Source organism: Heliangelus exortis, chromosome 14 (assembly GCF_036169615.1).
Source record: "Heliangelus exortis chromosome 14, bHelExo1.hap1, whole genome shotgun sequence".
NCBI lineage: Eukaryota > Metazoa > Chordata > Aves > Apodiformes > Trochilidae > Heliangelus > Heliangelus exortis.
Genome location: NC_092435.1, coordinates 3676323 through 3694295, shown reverse-complemented (window position 1 = coordinate 3694295; position 17973 = coordinate 3676323). Strand labels below are relative to the sequence as shown.

Below are 17973 nucleotides of genomic sequence, written 5' to 3'. Positions count from 1 at the left end.
AAGTGTTTGTTTTCTGTAATGGTCTTCATTGAATCCTTTAGAGATGCCAGGAGAAAGGTAAAATATTCTCCACAGCAAAGCTTTTCTCCTTTAAAAGCTTTTTCTCCTTTAAAAGCTTTTTAAAGGGATAAGAGTCAACATTATGAATTATTAATCCATAGTGGTGGTTCTGCATTCTTTAGAATACAGGCAAACAAGACTCTTCCTGAAGCCCAGTAACAATAATTCTGTATTTATCTGTACTGGGTTGACCTCCATCGTTGTCTCCCATCACTAGCAGACTATTTTTTGGAACTCTTTACTTCCTAGCGGTGACGAGGTGCCAAGAACTGATTTAGTCCTTTTGTAAATCCACGTTGCTAATTTACTCTTCCAATCTCTTTTTTATTTTTGCCCGTGCGCTTTTATTTATTTATTTTTTGTTAATCTCGGCGCCCATAATTCCGTTCCGGGGAGTCGCGTCCCGCCGCTGCCATGGCAGTCAACCCCGGCGCCGGTGACCCGCAGCTTGGGGGTGTGGCAGGGGCGGTGCCCGCAGCCTTCCCGCCGCGCTGTGCCGCGATGCGGGCTCCCCGGGCCCACACCCCAATCGCTGCTCGGGCACCGCTGCTTGCGGTGTCACCCACCCTACCCCCCCCTTCCCACCCTTCTCGGCCCCGTCCCCCTCAGGGCTCCCGCTCCTCCCCGCCGCTCCCACCCCGCACGCTGCGCATGCGCCGTCCCACCCGCCCCTGCCCTGCGCTCCCGCTGCACGGGAGGCAATGCGCATGCGCGGCGTGTGGCGCGGAGGTTTGAACCGCGGAGCGGTTGGGGCCGGTGCTGTCGGGAGGTAACGGCGGCGGGGATGGGGCCGGAGGAGCGCGGGCCTGGCGGGCGGACATCTCTGCGGGGCGGCTTCCCCACTGGGCTGGGAGGCTCTCGGTGCCGCTCTTGGGGCCCCGGGGCCAGTGGAGGTGGGACTGGGCCGTCAAGGCCTCGGCTCCCTCGGTTCCCTCAGGGCTGTTCCCCGGGATTGTCACTGACGGCTCTGCGGGGGAGTCCGGGTGGGGAGTTGACGGGAGAAGGGTGTGCGTGAGCCGGCTGGAGAGGAGGGGAAGAGATGTTGGTGCCAAATTTTTGTGTGGAAGTGTCTAGTACTGAATAGCTGTGCTCGCTGTCAGTAAGGACTGGCCAGTTAGCCAAGTTCTGCTCTCGGCTCTAGTGGCTCTTCTTCTCCAAACCTTTCTCGTAGAACTCCTGCAAGGCAAAAGCGAAAAAGAGGCAGAGCCGCTGCTAAGGAATCTGTGAGAAAATCGTTGTTGTATTCCAGAGTCTGGTAACCAAGGACTGTTAGCTGAGTCTGCTTCCTCAACCACTTACAGTGTGTGTGGGTGACACAAGATGCAACAAACAAGATCCCAGAACGTTTGGGGTTTTCTGCAGCTCTTACATGTTAGTACAGCTCATGTCGATCTAGCTATGGTGTGCTCACTCTTGGGAATTTTCACTGTTTTGGAGTCTCTAGGTTATAGTTAATCACAATCATACAAAACATCTTTGTGGGAGTTCTGATGTGCTTTGTGTTGGCCTTTAGTACTGAGGGTGCACATTTCACCTCATCAGTTGATTTCATTTGTAAGTGTGAGTGGATATTAGTGTGTGCTTCAGGGGAGGTCTTGACATAGCTATCCAGAGATTTGTTTTTTATATACTGCACAGGAAAGTTAGTGACAAATAAACATACAGAAAAAATCCTTGCCTATAAGGATGATTCTAACACCTTAAGGAAGTCAGAGCAAAGACAGAGTATGAAAATCAATCTGGTTTATTGTGTCTGGGAAGCAAACCCAGGGAGCTCCAGAAAATCCATGAAATTGTAGCAAAATCTCACATTTTGTAAGTAAAAGTTTGATCTCTCCAGCATATTGAGGAGAAAATGCCACTTTCCAGGGTTGTTCCGGGTTCCACCCAGAGCTAGGCTCTTTTGCACTCTTGTGCTTCACTTGAAAGTTTACTGAAATTTCCTATTTTTTCCAATCCTAACTGCTAGGCAGAAAGACAGCAGAAGAATCTGGGTTTTGTAGAATAGGAAGTTGTGTTATGATCCTCTAAAATCTGTGCGTTACCATGCAGAAAATTGTGACCTGTTGACTGATTACATTGGAATACACAATACAAATAATGAAACTGATAATGCACAATATAAGCTCAAAAGAATATTGTTGATTTTAGTTATCTAACTTTCTATGTCAATTTTTGGATAAAAATACTCTGTAAATTTAAAATAGTTTTGAAATTGTGTTAATTCTTACTTGTGAGTTTTTTCTTCCTTTTTTGAATGGAGTTTTGATACACTGCTTTCTGTGCATCTTAGTATATTGTCTAATCTTAGACAGAGCTAAGTTATTTCCTCTGAAGTTACTCTGGTACATTATGCAGGTTCCCTCTAAAGTCTGTCAGGAAAATGATTTTTTCTTTTCTTGCAGGGAACCAGCTCTCTGATGTTCTTCAACTCTTGGAAGTTGATCTATTTTGTTGACTCATTGTAATGAAGGATTGGAATCCACATGACAAATGAGTAAAATTCTCTAGTCTCAGCAGGGAGCCTGAAAAGATGCAGCGAAGACAGAGTTCTAAGACCCCAAAGCAGCCTTCACAGGTTCATCATAAAACTCAGACTGATCTCTCTGCATGGCGAAAAGGAGGGAGAATTGGCCCTGAAAAAAGTGTCCAGTATCATCAGTCTCCTGATAATCAAGAAAATGACACCAATCAAGACTCCCTTGAGCAAGCTTTGAGCTACTTTGAGAAAGGTAAGAGCAGTTTTAAGGTTACCTACCTAGGACTGGAAAGATAACACTAAATTGTCATGATCTAATTTCACCTGCTAATGTCTCTCTTTAATGCCTGAACATTATTAATTATATTAATACCTGTAATATTTCTTTAAGAACCTTTAAAATTTTTTCTCCTTATGTTACTATGTAAAGAACCAAACAAATATAGGTAGGGACAGTTTGGAGAAGTTTAAAATAATTCTTTTTCAGTTCGGAAGCTGTTTTACCCTTGTGTTTGTTGTTTTTTTTCCTAGTTCAAGACTGTGTTTCACTGAAAAAGAACAATGTTCTGCAGAAACACTTGGCTACAGTGGAGAGCATTGCCCTGCAGAGAGGGTTGCCCCCTGAAGGAATTGATGTATTGCTAAATGTGGCACTCAGTGGCAAATTTGGTAAAACATTTGTGTACTGCTAATGTGTCTTTTGTGAATGTCTCCTCCCCATCTAATCAATCCTTCAGTGTAAAATTAATCTTTCTGGCATGCTTTTGGTGTAATTTCTGAGTTCAAGCTAAAAATAACCTTAGTTCTTGCTACAAATATTTTTTGAAAAGCTTATTTCCTTTGTTCAGGTCATAAGTGCAGGTCTCTGAAAGGCTTAAAGTGTGTCACAGAATCTTAGAATGCATTGGGTTGGAAGGGACCTTTAAAGGGCATCTAATTCAACCCCCCTGCAGTGACCAAGGGTATCTTTAGCAAGAACAGGTTGCTCAGAGCCCCATCAAGCCTGACCTTGAATGTCCTCAGGGACAGGGCATCCATCACCTCTGATTAGGACTGTGAACTCCAACAGTGATCACTGCAGCCCAGGCTACCTCCAATCTTGCCATCTCTCATGAGCTTGCATGGGTGACCATCACATCCAGTACTAACATCCCCTTGGTTAGGGCTGTCTATTTCCTAGCTTGAGAAGTTATCATCAGTGTCCTCCAGGAGTCTCCTAGATTATCTACAGCTGGCAAAGGCCATGTTACTTTTCCAGCAGATGCTGGAGTGGTTGAAATCCTGCAGCAGGACAAGGACTTTCCTCTCCCTCCAACTAAAGAGGAGCACAGAGGATGCTTTCCCCATTATTGCAAGTAGTTTAGAGTTTTTCATGATTGAAAATTACCAGTTTATCTCCAGAACACTGGTCTGTGGATATTTAGGTGGAAATTGTATGCTGGTTTGCTGAAGGAATTGGTCACCAGAAATTTGTGTCACTTTTTGGTTGCATTGGCAAGAGTCTAAAGGTTATTGCAGTACTAAAATACTCAATATTCCATTTTCTTTCTTAAGGTTGTAAGAGGTATAGGTAAGTCCCTACTAGATTCTTGTGCACTATTACTATAAGTAATGAATCTCTGAATAGTCTTGTCCAGAGGGAATTTTGACCTAAGCTGCAAAACCATTTCAAAGAACCTGGTCCATGAGCACCATCTTATTTTAGCTTGTTTGTTTTCCAGCTGATACAGTGAATACTCGTTTACTGAAGAGCCTGATTCCAGCCTCAGTAGTACCAGAAAGCTCTGTGGTTTCATCTGTATCTTGGCTCTGTGTCAGCAAATGCTCAGGCAACATACAGGTAACTTAGTAAATGTTTACAGCACTTCTAGGTTCTGCATAAAAATAATGAGAACAAGCTGTTTTCAGGAGGCAAAAATGGTTTAAATGTACAAGGATCTCCCATAAGGCAGTGTTATTTATGAAGGCTGGCAGAGACACCCATTGCTGGAGCAGCAGTGGGAACAGAGGAACACTTTTTCTGTGTCAGTAGAAATTTGCATCATTCCTGTGTGACTTTTATCTCTGAATTCCTTAGGAATGTTTTCTCCCCAAACAGTTCTGTGAAATACTTCAGCCATATGAGGCATTCTTCATCAACTTCAGCAGGTTGTCCCTTAGGTTTTGCACTTGGCTCTGGCAACATGACTTAACATTAGCAAGTCCTTTTGTGTGCTCATGTAGCCTGCTCAGAGGTTTACATCATGGCATCATAGGATCATTTAGGTTGGAAAAGACCTTTACAATCATGACTCCAGTGCTGCCAAGTCCACAAATAAATCATTTCCTTAAGCATCACACGTTTTTGGCAGAGAGGGTGACTGATCTGGTTCCCTGGGCAGGCTTCCCAAGTTCTTGATAACCTTTTCATTGGAGAAATTTTCCTGGATATCCAATTTAAACCTCTCCTGCCACAACTTGAGGCCATTTCCACTTGTCCTATCACTTGTTACTTGGGGAAAGAGAACAACACCCACCTTTTTACAACCTCCTTTCAGGTCTCCCCTGAGTCTTTTCTCCAGACTGTTTACTAATCCCATTTTCCTCAGCTGCTCCTCATAAGATTTGGCCCTTCACCAGCTTTGCTGCTGTATTTCAGACACACTCTAGCACCTCAGTCTCTGTCTGCTTGTGAGGACCCCTCTGATCATATGAGTTAGCACCATAATTCAGAACTGAACTGCTTTTTCTGTTCTGATGTGGCAGTCAGTGCTCTTGGCAGGCTTCCACAGCTGAATTATCCCTGTTCAGCTGTAGCCATCTGGTTGTCCTTCAGAGTGGCTGGTATCCTGAATGATTCTGTATCTTAAATTGTTTACTGACTGGCCTGTCTTGTTTTTGTCCATCACTTAATGTAATATGGGTTTTTTTCCTACCTGCAGCTGCTTTTCTTAAGGTGGCTGATCACAGTGTTTGACTTCATTGATCACAAGGAACAGCTTCATGCCCTCTATGGTATCTTCTTTTCTTTCCTGCAAGATGAGAAGATGGTAAGGAGAGCTGAAGAATATATGGAACTGACAAAATAAACCTAAGTGTTCAATAGCAGTATGCATATTAATGCTAGAGTTAGACTGGAGTAACTGTTGGTGAGAGACCATTTTCTGATGGCTGGAAGTTCTTTTTTATAATTTTTGCATTCTAAGATTGCTGGTAATTTAGATTCAGAAGCAGGGAAGTACTGTAGGATTGTTTTAGTTTAAATTCTGTCATCTGGGTAGTTAAATATGTTTCTAAGAATTGCTATTCTGTGCCACAGAGGGACAGTATATTCTGTTTAAATTCTCAAGAGTGACTATGATGGTACAGTCTCTCTGGTATTGCCTTTGATGTCAGACATCAGTGGGTGAAGTCTCCTGTTCCCTGGGAGGAACTACATTGGGGAAAAAAAAAAAAAACAAACTAATTTTTAAAGCAACATTAAAAGTGAGAAATTAAATGCTGTTCTACTTATTTTAAAATGTAGCTTAAATTAGAATAAGCAATCAGAAGATTTCTGCTACATAGCAACTAAAATTTAGCTGCTGGAAAATTAAAGTATTTGGAGTCAGTCCATATTAACGTGACCTTGGCAGTCATATTAAACAGATGAAAATTGTTAATATTTATTCAGTTTAGGATATTTTTGTGGTTAAGACTTTAAAAGTTCCCAAATTTGAGTTATTATTTCTTGCGAAGTTTTTAATGGTTTTAGGTAAACATTAATTATAATATTTTCATAAAACCAGATTTAAGTTCTTACTATTTAACATTTTCAGGCATGATGGGTCAACTGAGAAGTGCACCAAAGTTGGTTTGAAACTAAGACCCTTACAGCCTCAGCTGTAGTTAGAAGCTGTAATAAAATACTTTGATTCAATAGTGCCTTTCTTTTTGAAAATGTAATTGTGCTTTCACTGTTGAGTCCTGAAATATCTTTCTCATATTCTAAAAAAGCAAGATACAAGCTCACTGAATATCTTGATTACTATGGGGACTGCTTGTAATGCAGACAATACTTCTAAATAAAATTGACATATGAGACATATGAAGAAAAATCTACTTCCTAAGGGGGAAAGCAAGCAGTGGGGACACAGTGATAGCTTAGGACAGCCAACTGAGTGACATAATATCAGCCTGTGAGGCCTGTGTGTTGCTTTTAGTATATCCTTGTTAGCAGTGTGCACCAACAGTTTAAATCATTACTGCCTTTTCTTTTTAGTGCCCCTATGTCTGCCACCTACTCTACTTGTTGACCAGGAAAGAAAGTGGTGAGTCTGTCCAATTGCATGAGGTGGAACACCATATTGTTTCTTACTCTGTTTTGCTGGCTTTGCCTTTCCTTCAGTGGAGCTAATACAGTGACTTAGCTGATACATTGCTTTAAAGGAAGCATGAGTGGCCCTTCAGCCTGATACATGTAACGTTTTTCTGAATTGGAAACATGTGGATTAGCGTAGGAATAAAACTGATTGGTTCTCTTTGCTTTGTCGTGACTTTCTATAATAAAAATGGTATTGCATTTTTACTTAAATGTTTGATGCAGTGGCTTTTAAGTACATTATGTTCTCAATTATATTTCTAGTCAAGCCTTTTCGGGTTAGGAGACTGCTTGACCTCCAATCAAAAATGGTGAGTTTATTTCAAACCTTGTAGAGTTTGAACTACAGTTAATAAAGTGCTTTGTAAGACTAATGTCCTCACAAGATGGAGAAGAGTGGCTAGTGTCTCAGGACAGGCTCAGTCTTGGAACTGTAGCATAAAGGCTTGACAATCTTGTATTTGCATCCTTACTCTTCATTGGTGTTTTGCAAGCACATGCAATGACATTAATACAGATACATGTTCTGTGGCTTGGTGTGGTAAAAAGCTCTGAAGCAAGGGGCAGCTTAATTTATCTATTACTATCTTTAATTTTCTATTTGTCTTCCTATTTCAAGTGGTATCAAAAATGAGAAATATGATTGTAAAGGATCTTGCTCCATTTTTGGTAATAAAAAAACCCCCACCTATAATGTATTCTTGGGTTATTTAGACAGCAGAAAACTATTTTTCATAGTTTTGATTGTTAAACTGCTTTTTTAGAGTTATGATTATAGGAATTTTCTTCTTTAATCTCTTTCTTATGCTATTTCATTGGCACAGTTTCTCTTCTTTAATTTTCAGTTGTTCATCCATGGTTACTTTCTGATATGTAGCTTTAAAAAGCTTTTATTTTTTTTTTTAAATTGAGGTTTTTTGCTTCTAGCATATAATATTCAGTATCTATATTAAAGCATACCCCACATGTTTGTTTTTTTTCTTTTGTTCTGCTATTTGACAGGGAATGCAGTCTCATCTGCAGGCTCTACTATCACTTTACAAACTCTTCTGTCCTGAGCTGGTGACCATAGCCCTTCCTGGGAAAACTAAGGTAGGGAATTAAATTTAATCTTTATGGAACCAGTACTTACAATAGTGTTTGTATTGAACTTTCCACTTAAGCTATGCATGATTTAGAGGAGAAAATTAATTTATATTTTGCATTGTGCTGCACAGTCATCTGGTGAAGAATTTACATTTTTTGGCATGTACACAAGTGAAATAAATAATAGCAACTGAAACCCAAATACATCTTCATCTCTTTTTATGAACATGCTGTGTAACTTGTATAATAAAAGCTTGGTTACCTTAACCCAAACTGATGTGAATGCTTTTGTGATGGTTTGACACTTGGTTAGGATTTAAAGACTGATTGCAACTGAAGTTTAAAAAAAAAAAAAGTTTTGTGCAGAAATGGCATTGGGTTAATTTTTTTATTTTTGTTTTTAGCTGTAGTATCTACGTTAATTTGATAATTTGATTACTGACTGAACTGTTCTGTTTGGCAGATGTCACTGATACCCAGCTTGGGAAGCTTTCCTAGTAACTTGCATAAGATTACCTTAATTGTGTTCTATTTTAATGTATACTTGGGGGTTACTTTATGAATTGATGATTCACCTGAGTTAGGATTAGAAATCAAAGTGTTGGACGTTGTCCTCTGAAAAAGAGGACAACATTTCAGGATGAAATAGAAGTGTAACTGTTGTCAAAAGGTAACAAAAGGTAGGGATGATGAGGGTACTGGTCTGTGAAAACCTCACCTCTTGGTCTGTCAAGCAGAGTTCAGTGTTCAGCACCAGAATAGAAACTGATCTTTCCCTCACTTTGTCTTAGTGTGGCTTTTTTTCACAGATGTCTGATTTATATTTTCAGACTTACTTCAAGAATTCAGAGGGCCCATGGAAAGCAGCAATCAACACAATAAGGCAAAGAAATCAGGAAAAGTCTCCAGTATCCCAGGTGCTGTTTTTATGCACAGCTCAACCTCGGTCACGAAAAAGGGTAAGTTATAGTTCTAAAGTAGACTCTAGAAGGTGCCAAGCAGCTGTTTTTATTATGAATATTGGTAGATAATGGGATTCAGGCTTTACTTCACCACTGGGAAGGGTAGAGTAGCTACATAGAAATGCAACATTTCCATTATTATAAAAATCTGGATACCTTTTTTTTGCAAAACAGTTTCTTCATGGGAATATTGGTCACAAGTGGACTTGATTGCATTGGAAACCAATTCATTGCTATTCATTTGTGTTTTCTACAGAAATGGAATACCCAGTTGATTATACCTGCAAGCAGTACAAACAAAAATAATTTAGAAGAGGACAAGGAACAGAACCATGTTGATTTATACTGTATGAATGAATGTTTTCCAGTGGAACAGTTGCAGACATTTTCTCAGCTCCTACAAAATATCCACCACCTAGAGGTGTGTTTCACAAGGGTCACAGTGAATGTTTTGAGAGATCAGTGGTTGTTCCTCTGTGCCCTGTTTATGTGTGAATAGTGTGGGCTCTCTTGTTCTGACAGAGCATCTAGTTGTACCTGAGGATGATGAATGAGTGCTGGAGATGGTCTACCTGACACTAAAAGAATTAGACAACTTTGATTCTCTGGCAATTAGCTGATGTAAATGCTAAATAACTTGTAAAATTTTTTAATTATTTCTCTTGCAGTTTCCTTCCCAGATGGGTTCAGTGCTAACAAACCCTTTATTGCTTCACTACATGAATTGCATCAAAGATGAATCTATCTACCTGAGGCTCTACTATTGGATGGGCCAGACTCTTCAGGAAGGTAGGAACTTAGTATTACCTTCTGTGGTAGGGGAGTAAAGGATATCTAAGGCTTTTCACCTTCTAGTAGTGATACTTTGCTATTCAGATTTATAGTCATAATCCCATAGCATTAAAGCAATTACTGGAGGAGAACTGAATTTTGTTTCTGATTGTGCTTATTCTTGTTGTGTTCATATTCAAATACAGTATTCTCTCCTGCTTAGAATGTACCTGGTGTGTGGCTGATAATAATAAATATGAAGAAGAATTCAAGGTCTTCTTGGAAACTGTCTACAAGACAGAGTGTTTCTTGCAGGTAAGTGCCTGTTTTATGGAAACCAAGTGTTTAACAAAGTCTTTCCTTAAAGACTTTTGGGACTTACCTGTTTCCTGCAGTATCTCTGTGAAGTGACAGTGTCTCAAGTAGTAAAATTACATGTTCCTGTAGTGAGTCAATATCCTGTAGATGTCTTGTTTACTGCTGGAAAGATAGAGAATGATAATTTGAGTGTCCTGGTGAATTGTAGTGCAGAAAGGAGATGTAAGCCTCTTTCTTCAGGGTGAAGTGAGCATGGCAAGGTGCAGGCTCATGAGATGGATTTTTTGAATGTTCATCATCTATCATCTACTTGGGGGTTGGACTAGATGACCTTTTAAAGGTCCCTTCCAACTCAATGAATTCTATGATTCTACTTTGTAGGAGGGATTTTCTTCCTGTGAAGAGTTCCTATATAAAAGCCTCCCTCTCTGGGATGGCTGCTGCTGCCAGTCACAGGTCCTCAGGCTTCTGAGTTGGATCCCCCTCAGCAGCTTCTCTGGTATGTGTTGCATATCCTTTTGGTGATACTTGACAGTGTCTGATATTAGGAATAGAATGTTTGTTCAGATGTCATACTGCTTCCTCATTTATTTCAGAAACCAAGTCACATCTCTATGATCCCATGGCACAGCTCTTTTTCACATCCTCCCTTTACTTTAAGGTAATTCAGCTGAGTACAGCAGCTATTTATTTCTTGTTTCTAGTGCTATCTACACTTGTGCAGTGGTCTGAGGGATTGCATGGGGGATTTCTTTTGGTGAAGTCTGTGCCCAAATGAGTGTAAAATGCAAACTTACAAAGTAACTGATTTGGAAATTAGGGTGCTTTTAAGATGTGTTCTTTTTTTTAGCTGGAATTAAACTGGGGCACTAGAAATAAAAAGAACTGATAGTACATGGGGCAATAGTTGGCTTGCTCTGTTGCAATTTTAACTCAGTATTTGAAACCAGTGCTCTCCAGGAAAAGTTATGTAATGTATACATTCAGTTCAAGGGGACTTGCAATTTTCTCACTGCTCTTTGTGATCATGAGAGACTCTTTATCTTTCCTTGTATATGTCAGTTCTCATGACATTGTTCAGCATTATTCACTTTTGTGAATTGTCGTGAATCTATTTGCTTTTTGCCTCTTGCAGTGTAGTTTTCTTGAGAGCCTCAAAGAGCTGTTGCAGAACTGGTTAAATTGGCATGTGATTCATCTGGATTCAGAGTCTGACTCTCAAGTCCCTTCTTTGTAAGTTTGTTTGAAATAAATGCACTACAGTGTCCTGTGCACTGTTCACTAGTGTATTTAGATAGATATTTTAGCCTTATTACCTGGCATAAAGACTGACTAGAAGGATGTCTATGCTGTAAGGTTTCTGCTGTATTGTAAGCTACCTTGTAAAACCTTTTATTTCTCTTTCTTTAAAAGTACTTGTGTTGACATTGAAAACTCAAGTGTCCAGAAGTTAAAACCCTTGTAACACTGACAGCTGGGTCAAGTTTGGAGTAATTTTGGTAACAATATCTTACTGGATATATTGAAGAACAAATGCATGTTGCTGAAAGCTTCTGGGGGCAGAAGGATAAACTTCAATTTATTTTTTTTTTTACCACTTTTCCTTTTTACCATTTTCAAAGAGGTGTGCATACTACTGCTGTCTCATGTCATTGCTGCAGGACTACCACCCTTTCTGAACTAGTGAATGTGGTGGCTGAGCTGATCCACTTTGTTGGCTGGATTTCCACTGTTGCTCTGCGTTTGGAAAGCAATCCCACTTTCTTGCTCTACTTCATCCTGGATTTCTATGAGACCGTATGTAGCCCATCCATTTTGGTTTTCAAAATCCCAATACTCTAATTCTGTTTGCATTTTTTAAGCTAGAGCATGAAAACAATACTCTTCAATACATCTTGCAGAGCTTGATTAAATGCAAAAATGTTTCAAATACTTTGTAGATTTACAGGTGGTAGCTCCTGCTTTTGCATCCATAGGCAGAACTAAATATACAATCAAAAAGTGATTGCTCTTAAATCAGAGGTGGAAGGGGAAGTAATAATATGATATAACATACTTTTAGTATCATATAAGCATTAAAGGTGAAGATCTCATTGTATCTGCAGAAATTTTAAAATGTCTTTTTTTTTTACTTGAAACTCAACCTCAGATTCTAAACATGAGTCTGATAATAAATCCGTGCTTTATTGCCATATAATCTTTTCCTACAACAATGCTTTTCATGCATTTCCAGCAAGGTCAAATTTCTCAACTGGAAGAGATGTGTTGTCTGTTTGATTTGCTGATACTAGGAACAAGGTCAGCACAATCCAAGCTATGTATGCCAGAATGCTCTAAAAGACCTGAAAAAAAGCCTGCTGCTTTTTGACAGGCATCTCGGGTAGATTTGACCCAGCAAGGAACCATGTCAAAACATTTGGTTTACCTAAATCATTGAATCAGAGGCTGAGCTATGAACTGATGAATGTGTCTCATACTAAGAAGGAAACAAATGGAGTTGCTTGATCCTGGCCTTTCCCTCCTAGGATGAAGTTGGTGGAACTGGCTGGAATGCAGTGTCATGCTCTCTTTTGCTCTTGTATGCTTTAGGGTTTGTTGATGGCAGTGGTAAAATCTGGGTTTGCTTCATTCCTGCAGGTGTGTGACATGTATCTGAAGTACAATCTGCCTTTGTTAATAATGCCACCTGCTGGAGTTTTCTACCCAGCTCTTCTTAGCATGGATTCTGTGAGCTTGAATCAGCTCTGCTACATAATGTACAGGTACTACACATGGCACAGGGCTGGCTTCCCTTCTAGTCTTTTGGCAATGGAATTACTTTGGTGTAAAATCTGAAATCTGCTTTTTCTTACTCTGCAAGGGAAAGGTGAACATTCCAGTTGTGCCCAGCTTTCACGATACAGAATTCTACAGCTGTAGTTCCTAGTTTCTTTTTTCAGTCTGTTATCCAAAATAGCTCAATTCTCAACTTTCCTAGTGTTATTACATAGTATTATTTCTGTATCTGTGACTTGTGAAGGAAGGAGTTCCCATGTTTTCTTGAAAGAACTTGTCAGCCAGCTCAAATCACTAGTAGTTAACCATAAAACTCCTCACTCTTATGCATTAATCATTAGACTTGAGCTTACTAATTTTGTAATGTGCTGAGTAGGAATCTCTTCTCTCACCTCCAAACTCAGTTGATACTTGGGATTGCCCCATGCTACTTGCAGTTCCAAACCCATCACTGTTTAACTCTTTGCAGGATCCACTGACAGCACTGCTGTTCTTGGCCTTATTTGGTCCAGTGGTTGCATCTGAGTAGAAGCCAGTTTGCTGGTAGCTGGCATAGGGCTCTCCTTAAGGAGTTTCTAGGGTAATTAACATGGCAGGATTGTCTCTGGGAAGTTAGAGCTAGTGCTTATTATATACAACAACAATCAAGTTGCTTTACTTCCAGTCTTACTTTTTCTACTTAATGAATTAAAGTGTCTTTTCTTAAAAATATACTGCATTTTTCTACTGATTTTAAGACTGAATTTGAATTCTTGGATATTGCCTTTATGGTTGTCCAGGGCAAACCAATTACATCTTAATCTTCTAGAAAATTAATATTACTGGGTGTCTTCCTACTCTGCTTGTAGAAGGCTGGATCTGTGCTAAGTCATAAAGCCCCTTTGATTTCTTTTTTGTGGCTGCTTTTTACAAGTTTCATGATCTCTCATGGAGTAAATAAGCTTTCTTAAGTGCAAATTTACAGACACCTTTCTCTTGTGTTTTTCAGGTACCGAACCAACTTGGTGGCTGCAAAAGAAAATGAGCTGAGTAAAAAGGTATTGTGGAAAAAATTGCTACGTGATAGAACAGACTTTAGCAAGGACTTGGGCTGAATAGAGAGGAGGTGTTCTGATGGCATTCTTTCTGGTGTTCTTTTAATGACCAGAGGGAGCACAAAAGTGATCTGAGGATGCTAATTATTGATTTGTTTTCTTGTCTCTTAGAAAATGCTGCAATTCAAGTTCAGTAGACAGACATACCAAGAGTACAACCAGTACATAACAGCTATGGTGGGTTGTCTGTGGACATCCAGTGCATTCCAGAAGGATGTTCATCCACAAGGCCTTCATATGGAGGATGAACTGCTGAAGAAAACCAGAGAGCAGGAATTCAAAACCAGCTTTAACATTGTCTACCACCCAGCCATGATGGGCTATGCAGTCCTCTTTCTGCAGCAGGTAATGCTATGGGCCAACATCTGGACCATTGGCAGCACCAGATGTTCTATCTTGATAGTTTTTATAGGGAAGTCATCTTGCAGTGGTTGACTTGTAGAGCCAACTGAGCTTTCCAAAGCTGATGTGGCATTCTGGGTTTGTGTTGTATCAGTCACATGGTGTGAAACCATGAATGTAAGTTTTAGATGTGAATGGCTAAAAATAAAATAGCTAAATAATGAAATAAATTACTAATTCAGTAAAAATTTCCCAGTAGTGCATCCTGCCCCAGAAAATAGGGAGCATGACCTAAACATTTAAGCTCCAGAAAGACAAGAGATAAGTAGGCATATTGACAGGCACCTCAGAACTTTAAGTAGTGGTTTCTGGCTTTTGCAGTGGCTTCTGTGGATGGCTTATTAAAAAAGAAATACAAGTAGCTACTTCAAGTATAGAAGTAAGATAATATGGTGCTGTTTTGTATTGTCTTATATGAGTTCTGCTAGTAATCATCTTGAGTTCTGGGTGTCATCATGTGTTCAGTGCAGCTACTGAATAGTGGAGGGAGCAGCTTGCCAGAGTTATTGTTCCAAGAATGTGCATGCTGCTCTGAGAAATCAGGTTTTGTAAGGATGCCATTTTGTTATGAGGAACACTGGCAGTTTCTTACTGCTGATTAAACCCAGGTTTTTCCTTTGCTAGAGAAGGTTATTTTATTTTTGTTTTAAACAGTTTATTTTCCTTGATCTTGCTCCTGTTGTAGCAGGATTATTTTCTTCATATCTTTTGTCTGGATCCTCTCCATTTTGAGGCTTCTGGTTTTTTGTAAGAAAAAAACCCCAAAAACTAAACAAACAGACCCAACTAAACAAAACCAACCCAAAACCTAGTGGAGAATTTTTACATTCTTTCTCCTGCAGAACCAAGATACACATTTTGCTCAGCATTTATCGAAAATGCTTCTTAAGGCAGGAAAAAACAGCTGCATTTCCATCTTTTCTTAAACACTTCAGTGTTGAGCACTAGAGGGCACTGCTCTGCAGCACACTCGGAGCAGCCAAGCAAGGAATCTAAATGTCAGTAGTTTTTTGCTCTTTCAGGTTTCTGAGAATTATCTACCTAATGTTTTGAAGAGGCAGGTGTCACACTGTAGAGTGACAATAGTTAAAACTGTAAATATTGGCTGTTGCTACCCAGTAGTACTGCAGCACAGGGCAAGAGTTACCTTGCCACCTGTGAACACAATATGAAACTGAAAACCCATTCTGAAGCATGATTAAAAATCTCTGGATTCCTTTGCTCACCTGCAATATCTGATTTAGGAGGGAACTAACCAGAGGCTCAGCAGCTCTGGACATACTTTTTATCTGACTTGATATTGGTTTTATTCTCTCTCCTTAAGGCCTGGCCAGGTGATACCACCTTCAACTTCAATTTAATTAAGGTAAGATTTCTTGTTTTACTCAAGTGAAAACTGGAAGTTTCCAGCAGCTGTGTAGAAAAGTCTGAGTTGATAATATTCACCAGTTCCACAAATGCACTATAAAAATTTTGAAAGGAGACAATTCCAACTGTAGACTTTGGTTCAATCTCTTAACAGGACCAAACATAAGGACATCAACATGTCATTATCATGACAACACTGTTTGTTGTTCTCTACAGGCTCCCTAAAGAGTTATATTTCTGTTATGAGTTAACTTTAATATTAAATTTCTCAGGTGGGTGTGTAGTTATGTTACATCTTTTAATAGCAATCTTCCACTGAGCAAGGATAGTGGCAATTTTTTTCCTTTTCTATATCACAGTCTGCTTCATACATGGTCTGGAGGAATCACCATCAGTGATGGAAGGAAGGCTTTAATATCCATGTTATTTGATTCCTGACATCTTCACTGTTCATAGAACCATATAATAAATATAAATTTTAAATATAAATATCACCATGCTGTCTAGAGCATATCCTGAAGTGTCTCATCTGCATGGTTTTTAAATCACTCCCAGGGATGGTGACTCCACCACCTCCCTGGGCAGCCTGTTCCAGTGCTTGACTACTCTCTAAGTAAAGAAAAGCTTCCCAATATCTTGTCTAAACCTCCCCTGGTGCAATTTCAGGAAATATCCCAGCATTTTCAGGAAATGGCCTGTTGTTATTTACTTAAGAAAATACTTGATCCATAGACTTTGCTTTTGTTAGAACTAGGATTCATAAACATCCTAAGCATTAAAAAAACATAATTATTTGTCTAAGAATAATCTATAAGTGAATATAATCTATAAGTGTAATCTCTAAATGAAGAATTTAGGCATTTGAGGACAAGACATGACCCTGTACACCTGTGGATACTGTACATACTGGGGTGGATATTGTCAAGTTATGGAAGATGATATTTGCAGACCTTTTCAGGTTGGCCTAAGAAAGAGGCAAAGCTATGTCCTGCACATCTGACTATTCTTTCTGTTGTTGTAGGGAAAGAAGTGGAACTGGTATCTGGAATATCTCTATGCACAAGGTTTAAAGGGCCTGAAGGTCTTTATTGAAAGCAGCATCAATCGTGTTTCTCAGACCTCTCAAAGTAATGCAGGAAATGTGCAGGCATGACACTAGGACTCACAGGAGCCTTTTTATCATCTGGAACAGGAAAGCAGAATACAGTAGACTGTGTCACTTATTCTTCCTTCCTCAGAGGAAAGAAAGAGAGCGATTACCTAGGTCTGCATCTATTTTAGGAAAGCAAAGACACAGAAGGAATGCTTAGGCTGGCTTGGTTGACTAACACTGAACTCCTTTAGTCCTTGCTGAACTTCTCTGGTCTGAAGCTGCTGAGCTCATGTTATGTATCTGTTGGATTATCTCCTTTGTTGGAGAAACAAACATTTTCCATCTCAAAAGTGCAGTCAGCAGTGCTGCCTTATTAATAAGTAATGTTGATTCCTACCTTGCTTTGACATCCTCTACAGTAGGTAATGAGAAGCAATGTAATCCACCTTCCAGGGATGCCATATCTGTACTGGACTGCAGCACCCTGATTCCCTGTTGTACCATGTATATATTGGTTTTTAAGAGGCTGACCAAACTGACCTAAATGAATTTAATTTTCATTATGAAGCTTCCAAAAGAGACTTTTTGCTAATGCTGCTTATGATGTTCTTCTAACACGGCTGGAAAATTTGGTGCTCAGTTAATGGTTTGTTGATGATTTGAGCACTCAAACAATGTTGTCACCATCACATAATGTTCTATTGATAAGTACAAATGTAGCTTTCTTTTTTGTGTTTTTAGCTCTGTATGTGTTTTATATTATACATGTACATATATGTAATTTATATTCTGCAAAATGTTTCCAAATGCCATTTTGAAGCAATTCCATTACAAAATGTATCTTCTGTGATTTTATTTTAACACTGAGTAGAAGTTGAGAGAAGCTGAACTCAGGTCTTGAATATTTTACTGTTCTAAAACAAATTGCAATCACTTGAAAGATGAGTCAGAGTGTACTGAATTTTGCATTGTGAATCTGTACTTTGATCCAGTAAAGGAATCAGTCCTGAGTGTGACTCCAGAACCACTAAGGATGTGTTTGTTTTCTTCTTCCTCTCAAAATCAGACTAGCTTTAGCTTGAGTACCATTCTTCTCTGTCCAAAGAGACGATCTGGTTAATATGTGTGTATTTATATATTTATATGTGCATATATATTCAGAGAATAAGAAAATCATTCACTAAAGACTTTGAGATTTACAGAGATCTGCTTAGATGAAAGTACTG

General features: G+C 39.4%; 1 protein-coding gene across 3 annotated transcripts; it reads left to right on the top strand.

Annotated features, from left to right (window-relative positions):
- The first annotated feature begins 741 nt into the window (after positions 1-741).
- On the top strand, positions 742-17763 carry CENPI (centromere protein I). 3 transcript variants are annotated; one of them, XM_071757563.1, is made up of 22 exons: positions 742-829; positions 1232-1431; positions 2466-2792; positions 3071-3208; positions 4261-4379; positions 5461-5568; positions 6780-6828; positions 7143-7189; positions 7881-7970; positions 8795-8923; positions 9183-9347; positions 9595-9715; positions 9921-10012; positions 10397-10514; positions 10612-10676; positions 11151-11248; positions 11677-11812; positions 12653-12777; positions 13779-13827; positions 13996-14229; positions 15611-15652; positions 16676-17763. In XM_071757563.1, exons 3-22 carry the CDS (start codon positions 2594-2596, stop codon positions 16805-16807), a joined length of 2256 nt encoding a protein of 751 aa, XP_071613664.1. In that variant the 5' UTR covers positions 742-829; positions 1232-1431; positions 2466-2593; the 3' UTR covers positions 16808-17763. The 3 variants fall into 3 exon arrangements, with proteins under 3 accessions (XP_071613664.1, XP_071613665.1, XP_071613663.1); XM_071757564.1 differs by lacking the exon at positions 1232-1431; XM_071757562.1 differs by lacking the exon at positions 742-829 and having other exon boundaries at positions 1033-1431.
- The last annotated feature ends 210 nt before the right edge of the window (positions 17764-17973 follow it).

What these genes read in the sequence shown, in the direction of transcription:
- CENPI (XM_071757564.1), top strand. Translation starts at nt 2,594, where the DNA reads ATGCAGCGAAGACAGAGTTCTAAGACCCCAAAGCAGCCTTCACAGGTT. An exon ending in TCCTGGATTTCTATGAGACC is followed by an intron (nt 11,813 to 12,652) that starts GTATGTAGCCCA and finishes TCATTCCTGCAG; the next exon opens with GTGTGTGACATGTATCTGAA. An exon ending in AAAATGAGCTGAGTAAAAAG is followed by an intron (nt 13,828 to 13,995) that starts GTATTGTGGAAA and finishes CTTGTCTCTTAG; the next exon opens with AAAATGCTGCAATTCAAGTT.